Here is a 12,961-nt window from a genome sequence, read left to right on the forward strand (position 1 = left end):
GCCCATTCTTCTCGAACTTCGTCAATTTCTTGAGTAGTATATGGTTTGTCAGAGGTGAACTGGAAAAAAAAAGAAACAAAACTTTAATTAGAATTATATTAGTGGTAATAAATTCAAAGCATATACAAAAATTATACTAGATTAATATTATGTAGTTGTATATTGTTTGATACCTGTTTCGACAAGAAATGTTTGATATGAGGGGCATTGATAAGTACATTCTTCATCATCCTCATAATGTAATATCCGTAGTCGATATTGTTTGGTTGTTTACGGCACTATATAAAGATTGGTAATACATGTATAATTCTTAGTATTAAATATCTTAAACATCTTTACATATACATAAACTATACAAATGAATACATATCGTAGGTTGGAAATACATTACTCCCGATGAGCGTTTGTTGATCTTTTGACGTGCTTTCATTCTTTCTGTGAAATACATCTCAAATGCATCATGGATGGTCTCCTTGATGGTTGTCCTGTTATCTAATGGTGCATTGAGAGGATCAAGAAAACAACAATAATGCCAATTGGGGATATAATAAAAATAACATCCAATGCTCCCTGTTGAAAGAACAAGTATTACAAAGTTGTTAATTTTAAATTCTATTTGTTTGTATCAATGAAAAGCATATTAATTAAACTTACCCATGGTTATAAGGCATAACTATCCAATCATGCTTTTTAGACGTGCAATATAACATCCTATCACATAAAGCTTGAGCACGACTATTTGCACGAGTCACGGAAGTAGAAACCTTATTCGGATTCACAAACAACAATGATCCTCTCTTTTCCTCATCTAATAATAGTGTCTGGTACAAAATCCTATCAACAAATATAATTAATTAATAAGAAAACTAAATAGTTGATGAAAGAAAATCCTTACAATAAATATTATTAACTTCATATAGAGCATACCTCATGTCGAAGACAATACATGATTGTCCAATCATCTCATTTCTACAAAATTCAAGTATTTCATCCCGAAATAGAGCAAAGTATTCACAAGCATGCCCAAACACATCAAAGTCAATAGACACTTCAACGACATAATCATGTTTAGGTCAATCATTGACGATTTCATATACTTGTCTTAACTTAGGTGACAATGGAGATGGTTGTTGCACCTCTTGTGACAATGACTCCTTAGGCGCTCGTTTTGGAACTAGTTTTTGAGTTTGTGGTGCTAATGGTAGAGAAGTTTTTTTCCCAGCTTGCTTTCCTTTTTTTTTCACGACCTCCTAATAAACCCATAAAAAATAATTAATAATGGAATAAGTAAATAAAAATTTAATAGTCTTAGAAGAATTACCTGTGTCGCTCCATTGAAGATGACTAGCGACTTGGCCAACGTATCAAACTCCCAATAGCTTGTTTGACTGTATAAATCTCACTATTAGGGATCAGGTTAACAAGTAGAGCATTAGGTTGGTCAGCAAACTCAATTGCACCACGGTAGTTTTCTCCTAAGTTTTCTCCATGTATGTCTGAGCTACTAGTAACTAGAATGTATCCCCTACCAACGATGTTGGTGATAGAGCCTAATGCAAATTTGCATTCAATCATTTTATCCTGCACATATTTAGATATGTATAAATATGTTATACAAGTTCACAAATTTAGATTTTAAAAAGATAAAGCTATACCTGATTTGAGCCAGGAGTGGGGATAAACACAGGTGCCTCTTCTGGTTGTGGGGGCGGGGGTGCTAGAGGTTGATGCTGCGATTTCGGTGATGCCTGATGAGATGGTGTCACCTAATCTATGGGTGATCCATAGTTTGGCACTGACACATGAGAAGATCCTCCAAAGCCACTATGTGTCCTTTCATCTGTTCCATAAACTGTCGCGTCATTTCCTCTTGTCTTTTGATCATTTTCTGTTGTTGTTTCATTATTTCTTCTTGTTGACGGTATTTTTCTTCCATCATTGCAAATTGAGCCTCAACTGAGGAAGCCTCAAATTATTTTCCCTTTTTCTTACTGGATAGTGGGGTTTTCTAGAATTGGCTAGGCGTTACACCGAGCCCAATACCCCTCACTCGCCCTCTGCTCTCAGGGGTGCCTAATGCCATAGTAAGCACATCCTTAGACCCATCAGGTTCAAATTTTCCTTCACTCATGAGCTTAGTATAGTGCTCCTGCAAAAAAAATATAGAAAAATAGTTATTCTCATTAAAAATAAGTAATATGTATTACACTTACTATGTTGCGAGCTACACTTGTTGCCTCGGTACCAACCGGCTCACCCTTTTTGTTAGAATGTCCCACCAACCACAACTGTGACTTGTCGATTTCAGACACCTCGAGTCCAAATTTTTTTTGTTACATCCTTTCCATTGCCAACAAATACCCACCTCGTGACATATGATGGTCGTGTTTATTTTTTTTCGACGATCTTGATGTATTTTTCTTTTTTTCTTCCAATCATCAGTCATGCGCGAAACATAGAACTCATCCCATTCTGTTTTAGTGATCAATTGTGAGTAACCTCTTGGCATTTTGAATGTCTTGATGGTGGGATTCGCATCAAGCACATCATAGATGCATACCTTAGTTAGATAGGATTTGAATGATCTCCATCGTTTCGCCGCCCTTGACATAATTTTTCTTTTTTCTTTATAGTCTATGTCAAATGTATCCTACAATTGAAAAAATTACATATCATTAGTCTACATTAAAAATACAAACAACATATATTATAGTGATAGAGAAAATACCTTAATGATTTCCCAAAAATTTTCTTTGTCTGATTTAGGGACTTTATCCCAGCTTGCATGTGTGATTGAAGCACACCTCTTTATAGTTGATCCGATCATTGATCCCAATTTTGATCTCATTGTACCGATCACTTGTCCATATTCATTGAACTTGATCGGTACCTTAACACCTTCACTTCGCATCTTGGCTATGTCGGGCATGGTACATAGTCCCCTAACAGATCTCACATGCACTATAGCATTATCATCATTCTCCTCCTGACCAACATTATTTTCAAGTCCAGGAAGTGGACAATCATCATCAAGTCCAGGAAGTGGACAATCATCATCAAAACCTCCTGGATCAGCCATGGAAATATTTGAAAAGGAAACGATTATAAACAATGTTAATAGACAATCGTCAACATGATAGGAAAATTAAATATAAAATGAACAAATCCAACCTTTAGAAGAAAAAAAAAACAAGTCAACATTTATCACAGTATATGATCAACCCATACACCGTCACCATCAAAACGCAAACAAATATCATCGTCATCTACACCATCATCAATAGGGTATTCGGTAAGCTGTGGTTCGGGAATTGTGACAGGTTGTTGAAGGAGTGGTAAGTCATGTACATCATTCTCTTTGTCTCTCCAATCTATCAGTTGAGTAGGAACCACGACTGACCATTGCTTGTCTGGTGGATCATTCACATAAAAAACTAGTTTGGCTTGTGTTGCCATTATGAAACGATCTTTTTTGTGCCCAATTCGATTTAAATCAACTGAAGTAAAACCTAAATCATCAACCTTTACTCCCTTGTCACTTTTCACCCAATCACATAAGAAGACTGGCACTCTAGTTGTAGTATAATCTAATTCCCAAATTTCTTGGATTACTCCATAAAATGTCATATCACACTCTACAGAATTTTTGTCCTTTGAACTAGAGATTTGCATAGTTTTTGCTACAATACAAACTCCACTATTCTATGTGGTTCTTACATTATCTCATTCTCTAACCAAGTACTAAACGTACGATAGTGTTCATCTTCGATCCATTTTTGGTTCTTTGACTTAGATGGATATTTTTGCCAAAGCCAAACAAAATGATTCCTTCATAAATGTATACAAAATTAGTATGAATCATACAATTATCACAACAATGTTTTATGATATCATACTATCTAAGATAACTTACTCGATGTAAGGTTGAATCTCATCAATGTTTTGTAATACAAGACAGTGTGCTTCATGTCTTTCATCTTGAGTTATTGGGCATATAACACCACCTTTTCCACCATAACCACCATTACTTTTATTTATTGTAGATTGATCGCCCACGCTTGTCACACCATGCAAGTATTCTGAACAAAATTCAATGGCTTCTTCTGCAATATAGCATTCAACAATACATCCTTCGGCTCTACTTCTATTTCTAACATAACTCTTAAGAATCTTCATGTATCGCTCAAAGGGATACATCCATCTTAAATAAACAGGTCCGCATAGTTTAATCTCTCTAACCAAATGGACTGTAAGATGCACCATTATGTCAAAAAAAGAAGGTGGGAAGAATCGCTCTAAGTAACACAAGATTATAGCAATATCCACTTGTAAATTGTCCAACGTTGAAACATCAATCGTCTTACAACATAAATACTTGAAAAATAAACACATCCGTGTGATTATCTCTCGAACCTTTCTAAGTAGCACACCACGAATAGCCACATGTAGAATGTGTTGGAATAGGACATGACAATCATGAGATTTCATGCTGACCAAATTCAAATTCTTCATATCCACCAATGTTCTTATGTTTGAAGAATACCCTTCTGGAACTTTAATATTGTATAAACAACCGCAAAGTTCTTTTTTCTCATCCTTAGTGAGTGTGTAACAAGCTGCCGATAAAAATGTTCTGTTAGGGCCAGCTTTTGGATGTAGCTTTTTTCGCAAGCCCATTGCAACCAAGTCTTTCCGAGCTTTAATACCATCCTTACTTTTACTAGGAATATTTAACAAAGTTCCTATTAGACTATCACACACATTTTTCTCAATGTGCATAACATCTAAATTATGTCGTAAAAGTAAGTTTTCCCAATATTCAAGCTCAAAGAAAATTGATTTTTTCTTCCAAGGACTTGTAGACTCATCCGCACTAGTCAAACTAACTTCAGTCTTATCCTTGCCAACACTCTTTCCACGACCCTTCTTCTTCTTAATTGGACAAACAATAGGTTTTCCTACCTTAAACTTAATTACAGATACTTTAGTAAGTACTTCATTCCCAGTCAAAGGAACTGGAGCCAAACCAAACTCTTGTTCACCACTGAATGGATTTTTCCAAATTCTAAAATAATGTCTCCGAGGCAAGAATTTTCTATGTCCCATATAGCACACCTTGCGGGAATGTTTCAAATATTGAGAGAAAGTCTTCTCCTCACAAATAGGACAAGCTTTGTATCATTTTACACTGTAACCAGATAAATTTCCATAAGCCGGGAAGTCGTTGATTGTCCATAACAACACTGCTCGAAGGGTAAATTCTTCTTTTCGGTATGCATCATAAGCCCTAACTCCTTCATTTCATAAAGTTTTCAAGTCATCAATTAGGGGAGCTAAGTAGACGTCAATATCGTTACCAGGTTGTTTAGGTCCAGATATCAGCAAGGTCAGTAAGGTAAACTTCCTTTTCATACAAAGCCATGGTGGTAAATTATATATGACTAGCATAACAGGCCAACAACTATACTTACTATTGAGAGAAGTATGAGGATTAATTCCATCCGTAGAAAGAGCTAGACGAATATTTCTAGGTTCATTGGCAAATGAAGGCCATTCAAAATCCACTGTCTTCCACGCTGGTGAGTCAGCAGGATGTCTAAGTCTACCATCCTTTATTCTCTCATTTGCATGCCAAGTCAACTTCTTAGCATGATCAACATTTCGATAAAATCGAATCAAACGAGGAATTGGAGGAATATACCACAAAACTTTTGCTGGTACTCCTTCCTTAACTTCCTCTAAATTCCTTTTCTTTTGCCATCTGGACACACCACAAGTAGGCCACAAATTCGTATCTACAAGGCTATTCCGATATAATACGCAATCATTAGGACAAGCATGTATTTTTTCATATTGCAAGCCTAATGAGCACATAGTTTTCTTAGCCTCGTAAAATGATACGGACATCTCATTTTCTTCAGGCAGTAAATCTTTCAAAAAAAATAACAATTCTGTGAAACTCTTAGCACTCCATCCATTTTTGGCTTTTATATTGTACAATCTAAGAAGGGCTGACAACTTTGTAAATTTAGTGCAACCAGAGTAAATCGGCTTTTCAGCGTCATTAAGAAGATTTTCAAACTTAACGGGATCTACTTCTGATTCATAATATGCATCGTCAATCATTTCATCTAAATTATCATCACAATCCAATTGCCTATTATTCCAAACTTCATTCATCATAGGAGGGTCCGGAGTAACATGAAGCTCTTCACCATGCCAATACCATATTTTATAACTTTGGTATATCCCATAGAAATATAAGTGCTCTTTTATCATTGTGACAGTCATCTTTTTCATATTTCCAAACTTACTACAAGGACAAAAAATATAGTTTGGATCTTTGGCATGATCCAAACTAAATTTAAGAAACTCATCGACCCCTTCTATATATTCTACTGACAACCTATCAGCTTACATCCATTCTTTTTCCATATTGCGCCTATTTGTTTCAATAAAAAATTAAAATTAAAATTAAGAAAATAAAATAACATAAACATACAAAACAAAACTAAGTACAAGAAAATCTATAGAAATTCGGACATCATATCCCCTAATTTACTAGCCTAGCCATCTGTCACAATCAACACCAACATGTCAAACAAATCAAACAACACACAGATTTCCATCCATATATCACCGCAGCACACAAAATTCTCAGAACACAAAATTCTCAGAACCTACTTCACTAAGACATGCATGTTCTCAATCTTCCGTTATCACCGCAGCACACAATTCCCATAACCTACTTCACTACCACTACAACAATTTTGCTTATATATTACGTTAAAATATTACATATATTTAGAAGTGTTATAAATATATACTAATAAAAAAAAACAAGCTGAAATTTTACCCAAAGAGGCGGCAAGTGAAAATACTTAGCGCCAAATGAAAATGAAAAATATCATTTAGGGGTTTCCTCTCTCTCTCTCTCATTCGGATTCAGCTCACCCTAATCACGCCTCATCCTCTCTCTCTCGACTTCATTTTATCAGTTCCCTCTCCATTCTCCACCGTGCTCTCTCTCACCGAGTCTATCGACTCTCTCCATCACGCCATGACCACGCCTAGCTAAAGCTCTCTCTCTAACAGAGTCTATCGACTCTCTCTTCCTCAAGCCCCGATACTCTAAAGTCCGACTGAACAACACCACGTTTAGTCTCTCTTCACTCTTTCCCGTTGAGTTGTTGGAGCACACACGAGCACGGAGCAGCTAAACCAAGACCTAGGTAACCCAATCACTCACGAAGTTGTTAGTTTCTTCTATAGTTTTTTTTTTCTTTTTCAGATTTCAAATTAATATCAAGAAAGTGTTTTGAATATTGATTATATATATTTGTTTCAAATTGAGATAACACAGAAAATTAAAACTAGAGAGGTTATATGCTAGCTAATTTAAACACTCACAGGGCCTCTCTTTCTCACGCTCTCCTCTTTCCCTCGCCTCTCTCAAATTTCACCTCACTGAAGCCTCTCTCGGAGTAGCTCAAGAGGTAAGGAATTTTGATTTTTTTTTTAACTTTGATTTTAATATTTAGTGTTTTAGTTTGTTAAGTAAAACTTGTATTGATTTTTGTTTTGGTTTTGTGGTATTATCAGTGGGTATAAGTCTTGGTTTCTCCCCTTGGTGTTGATCTGGTTCTTCGATCCCCTATTTCACAATCAGGTAAGTCAAACTTCCATTTACATATTATTTCTACAGGTACTTTATTTTAACTCCTCATGATTTGGAGGAGTTGTACCACAACCCTGAATCATTTTATCACGAGTAGGATATGATTCAGTGGACGGAAAAATTGAGGCCTTGTGCTGAGGCTTTGTACATTGTTTTGTTTCATAACCATAGCGAGGTCGGTGGTTTTTATTGTTATGTAATAACCCAAATTGTTTTCTGTTGAATAAATAACTTACCTTTTCTTTTGGCTGAGTAAATAATTATCTACTTATTTGATTTAGATTTCTACTTTTTAGCTTTTAGGTCCTCTTGTGGTTTCTATCCTTCAAGAAGCAATCACTCCAGGGCTGCTTCTGAAAGATGCTGCTTATGCTGCTGCTGCATATGTTTATTATGAGCTTTCAAATTACATGACCTTTAAAGATTGGTCTGTCAATTCTTTACTTTGCTATCTATATTGTCAACTAACTAGTTTATCTTTCTAAATTAAAATTCATGAATTATTGCTGCATTTAAATTAGGCTCATGATTTGCTTCCATGAGATCTGTAGTTTGATTCTTCTCTGTAGCAAAATGTTCAAGTTTTCTGCCTATTAGGGTTTATCAAGAGGAACCAGTACTAAAAAAAGTGTGCTGACTTGTTAAACTTAATAACTTGATAGAATTGATATCTGGTCTAGTGTGTTAATTAGGTGGGGTTCGGGTGGGGAAAGGGTGCGTGTAGCATGATGCGTTTTAATGTTAGCCCCAATTTTATGCATACAGTTTTGATGAGAATAGTGCATACGGTTGGTACACTATTGTTAAAGGGTTGTAATATTTTGTTCTCAACATGTTAAAGTGCCTGAATTCGCCCTAACTGATAGTGTCAATTATTTTGATGAATAATAGTGCCAGAAGTGGTTAGGATAACTTGACTTGTTCACACTTCTAAAGGCGAGGTTCAAAGCAATACTTGTGATTTAGCTAGAGAGTTGGTTTGTACGGTCGGTTGTCTGTTAAAGTTAGCTTATAGTTTGACATATCTATTTATTTCAGGCTCTAATATCTTCTTGGGTTTGTTATATTTACATGATTTTGTCTTCCTAATGTGTAAATTTGCAGGTTTAATGGTGCATTATCACTTGATCTCTCAAATGATCATCCAAATATGCGTATCATCCATCGGAAAGTCGCAATTATATTGGGACAATGGGTTTCTGAGGTGATATATTTATTTGATTTTTCTTATTTTAAAAATATTATGGATTCAAAGGAGCTGTACAAGCATATAGAAGTTTCTTCTCAATATATGTCAAGTGGTGGCAGATGCAAAGAATTTTTTTCAGTTGCAATGTTTCTTGCTTCATTGCTTCTAATTTCATACTCACATTTAAGATATTTAACTGTGTTTCTGGTCAGTAAACTAGGAGAAATTAATTTTTTTGTTTTTGTATAATTGTGCTACTGCACTCTATTTGTAGAAGTTGTGGAATGGATAACTATTTATGTGTGTGTATGTATATATATTAGTGGATTTTTTTCATTTACTCCAGATAAAAAGATGCATGTTAAGATGAATTTTCTACTTTGTTTGGTGAGTTGTATCTCTGTTTGTATTCATTATTCTAGTGACAAACCTCACTGAGTTGTATTATATGACCTATCAGTTCTTAAGTATAACAAATACTTTTGTATATATGTATGTACGATATGTAATGCAAGCTTGTGTCGTTTTCCATGCAAACTATACAATATGTTTGGATCATATAAATAAACTAAGTATTGGGTTTTACTGTGGAAGTAACATCGTGTCTTATGAGTATACCATTTTCCTTTATTCTTCTTTTTTTCGGGTATTTTCTTTGTTATAGTTCATGATTATTTAAGAAAATTGATAACTACTGTAAAATGACATTATTTTGTCTTGAAATGGTGTGGCTAAAGGATTCTTGATGCAAACAATTTCACTAGAGGGTTCCTTCTGACTCTCACTAATCTCGATGAACGGTAAGAGTCAATGTGTACTATAATTCTATATCTGAAATGATCAAGATATTTTGGTTGAATAATCATTAGTATTATGTCACTTTAATCTCATTGCAGAAGGATTAGTAGCGACAACTTCACAAGAAAGATACCTGAGTTTGGCAATTGGTGATAGCTATGTAAAGCTTTTCCACTTGCAATGTTTTATGTTATCATTTTTAATTACCTTCTCCATTTTCTGTTTACACTTTGTAGCATTGTTAATTTTATCTTGATTTTTAGACTATTTTTTCTTAGATTCTCTTTTCTCTAACTTATTTATGTCTAATATTTTTTTTTTCATTAATCTACCTTGGGTGAGGTTAGTGATGATTGGAAGTCATTACTATGAAGCAAACTTGTTTCTGAGACTTAAGACTTATGTGTTGTTATACATTTGCAGTACCCTTCCTTTAAACAACTTTTTGTCTTTCTCATTTAGATTATAAATAATAGAAACTGTTCTGTATTGCTGCTTGTTGGACTTAGAAGTTATTTGTCAGTTTCAACTTTCAAGACCTGCACTCTTTAAAAATTACATATTCTTTTCCATTTTTGTGAAGGTAGAAAATTATTGTTTGGACAACTTACATTAATTTTGTTTCTATGCTGCCAGCTTGGAGTATTTGAAATGTCACAATTAGGAATGCAAGAAGTTTTAAATCCCAGTGAGATGTTTTTAAGTGAGGAGTATTCAGGCTCATATGTTTTAGCGGTGGTTGTTGCAGTTACTATGGATGGATCTCAAAGTTTTCTTGTAGAGATTCAGGTAGCTTTTCTATAGTTTGATGACATTATTTTTCCATGTTGGAGATTCTGATTTACATTTTGAAATGACAATGTCTAACTGGGAGCTTTTTTCATTTTCATTTATATTTTATATTACTTGTTGAACTCAAGGGCTTAACTTTCTCTTGGTACTTTAGCTTTAATATGCAAAATTTGAAACCATAAACTTCAATTTGAGTCCAATATGGGCTCCTTTCTGACCACAGGGATCTCAGCCAGCATATTTTTGGTTCATTTTATAGTAGTTAGAATCTACCTCACACAAAAATATGTTGAATAACATGCAGTATAGCTAGAGAGCTTGATTTGGAGGAATGGACTTCCAGGACTGAAACTGCTAATGTGCTGCATGAGCCAGTATGTCTCTTTTCATCTCATCTCATCTCATCTCATCTTGCAAGTCATTTATAATTTAAGTAGTTTCTTTTTCTCTAGAGTTAATTATGAGAAATTCATAAACATTGTTTGGTAAATGAAAATTGTATTGTTCTGCTTTACTAACTCTGTTAGATTATTCCTTTTATTCTGTTAACTTTCAATTTTATACATATTTGTGTACTTTTTGGCTCATGCCTCTGTCACCATTTCTCCCACACTCGTTCTCACTCTCTCTGTCTCACTATCTTCATCTCTGTCATACACTCTCTGTCTCTCACACTTGTGTGTATATATATACAAACAAAAAATTAAGAGTGGTTGCCATATGTTTGATAAAAGTCTTCAATGAATTCTGCTAAAACTTTAGAGGCAAAGTAAAAAGTAACACAGTTGTGGGGGCAAATCTTAAGTGAATTGTTTGAATCATTATTTGAGAAAAATAACTTGTAGTGTCTCATACGATTACAACTGTTTTGAGGTAGAACACTTCAAAATTAGTGCACTGAATTTGTTTTCATTTGTTATACTGAAGGGTGTTGTCAATGTTAATTGTTCATTTGTTTTTTGATAACCAATTCTATTTCATATATAATTAATTCTAGTTATTGTGATACATCATGTGTGGGATAATATATTTAAGAGGTATAGATAATATATGTGTTGTGGTTAATGCCTACTGTGTTGTAGGCTATTTGGTTGAGGTGTATTCAAGAATCAAATGAAATTATATTTGTGCCTAATGGAAACAACTTAGAAGTTTTTGAAGGTTTTTTTTTTTAATCTTTTAGGAATTATTAGCCATTTAGCAGCAAGGATGTAAAGCTATTGGATTCTTTTGGAACACGGATTATGGGATTCATGCATTGGGAATTTATTGAGATTCTTAGCTATGCAATGGTTATAACTGTAAGAGCTCTTGATTTTGTGTATCTTATGTGGTACTATAATTTTATAGTATTTCCCCTAATGTTCCTTGTAGTCTTGCACAACACTATTGTTGGCTGAATAATCAATATTCATAATGAGAATGTCAGAGGCTCAGTGATGCTTTTTCCGACCATATGCATGTGGATGTAAATATGTTTGTGTTGTTCCCTTAAATTCCTAATTCTTTGGTATAACACAATTATGTGCATCTGACACTAATGCATCTGGAGCATTTGAAAAAGCAACCTCTTGAGAGCCGGGAATTATTGTTTAAATTAAGAAAGATAAATTTACTCTCTTTTACTTCATATATTTTAGTTTCCTAGCCAAAGTTAAATGATTGCTTATAATGGAGTCTATTTTTCAGTGGAAAGAGGCATTTTGCTGGTGACTCTGTTCTATTTATCAGGTATGATGAACTGAGGATATATATTCTTTATGAACTGTAAAGTACTTTTTGTTTAAACCTTTTTAACTTCATTGTTTGTGATCAGGGATGAAAAGCAACATCTACTTCTTGGTATTAGACGAGCTTATAGGCAATCTACGAACCTGTTACAGCTCCATTTTTAATATTCCCCCTCCATTTTTCAGATCAAAATGTCCCAGACAACTGGGAATGCCAGGTAAGAGATTCAGAATATAACCATTCTTTGATTTTTGTTTTTAATTTTTGTTTTTAAGAGAAAAATCAGTAGATCTAACCACTATTATTTGACATAAAAAAGTCTCACTTTTGTAAAAGAATGGAAAATGACTTAATGCTCATTTCTTATTAGTTATTTTGGAATATAGTTCTTATTTCATGTAGAATGTTAAATTTTTGTATGAGTTGGCGAGTGATGTTGCACACTAAGTTCATGATGCCAAATTTCCACAAGAACTTGTGTTTTTGTAAGCATTGGCAACAAAGACAAGTGCACAAAGGATGATGAATTGAAGGATGGAGCAAGTTTCATGCATGATTTACTTTTGTGTATCTTGTAATGTTTCTGTTTTTCATTTTTGAAGTAAAAAATGTTCAAGATCATAAAATTTTATTATGTTATGCTTTCAAATTTAAGTTAGAACTAATATCTCATGAAGTAGACATATTCATGATTTTAATTAGTTATTATTTAATGTAATACTTATGGTTTATCAATCTATTGAGAATTACATTTTATGATTAATTTTGATTTT

At 34.0% G+C, this 12,961-nt stretch overlaps 1 protein-coding gene across 1 annotated transcript; it reads left to right on the forward strand.

The window, feature by feature from the left end:
- Window positions 1-7,778: 7,778 nt before the first annotated feature.
- Window positions 7,779-9,306, forward strand: LOC133824790 (uncharacterized). The gene is made up of 3 exons (XM_062257769.1): window positions 7,779-7,853; window positions 7,975-8,105; window positions 8,783-9,306. Exons 1-3 carry the CDS (start codon window positions 7,779-7,781, stop codon window positions 9,114-9,116), a joined length of 540 nt encoding a protein of 179 aa, XP_062113753.1. The 3' UTR covers window positions 9,117-9,306.
- The last annotated feature ends 3,655 nt before the right edge of the window (window positions 9,307-12,961 follow it).

Source organism: Humulus lupulus, chromosome 1 (assembly GCF_963169125.1).
Source record: "Humulus lupulus chromosome 1, drHumLupu1.1, whole genome shotgun sequence".
Taxonomy (NCBI): Eukaryota; Viridiplantae; Streptophyta; class Magnoliopsida; order Rosales; family Cannabaceae; genus Humulus; species Humulus lupulus.

Excerpts from the sequence above, each read along its gene's own strand:
- LOC133824790 (XM_062257769.1), top strand. The coding sequence starts at position 7,779 with ATGATTCAGTGGACGGAAAAATTGAGGCCTTGTGCTGAGGCTTTGTAC. Across the intron at positions 7,854-7,974 it reads TGTTTCATAACCATAGCGAG|CTTTTAGGTCCTCTTGTGGT; the intron begins GTCGGTGGTTTT and ends TCTACTTTTTAG. Across the intron at positions 8,106-8,782 it reads TACATGACCTTTAAAGATTG|GTTTAATGGTGCATTATCAC; the intron begins GTCTGTCAATTC and ends GTAAATTTGCAG.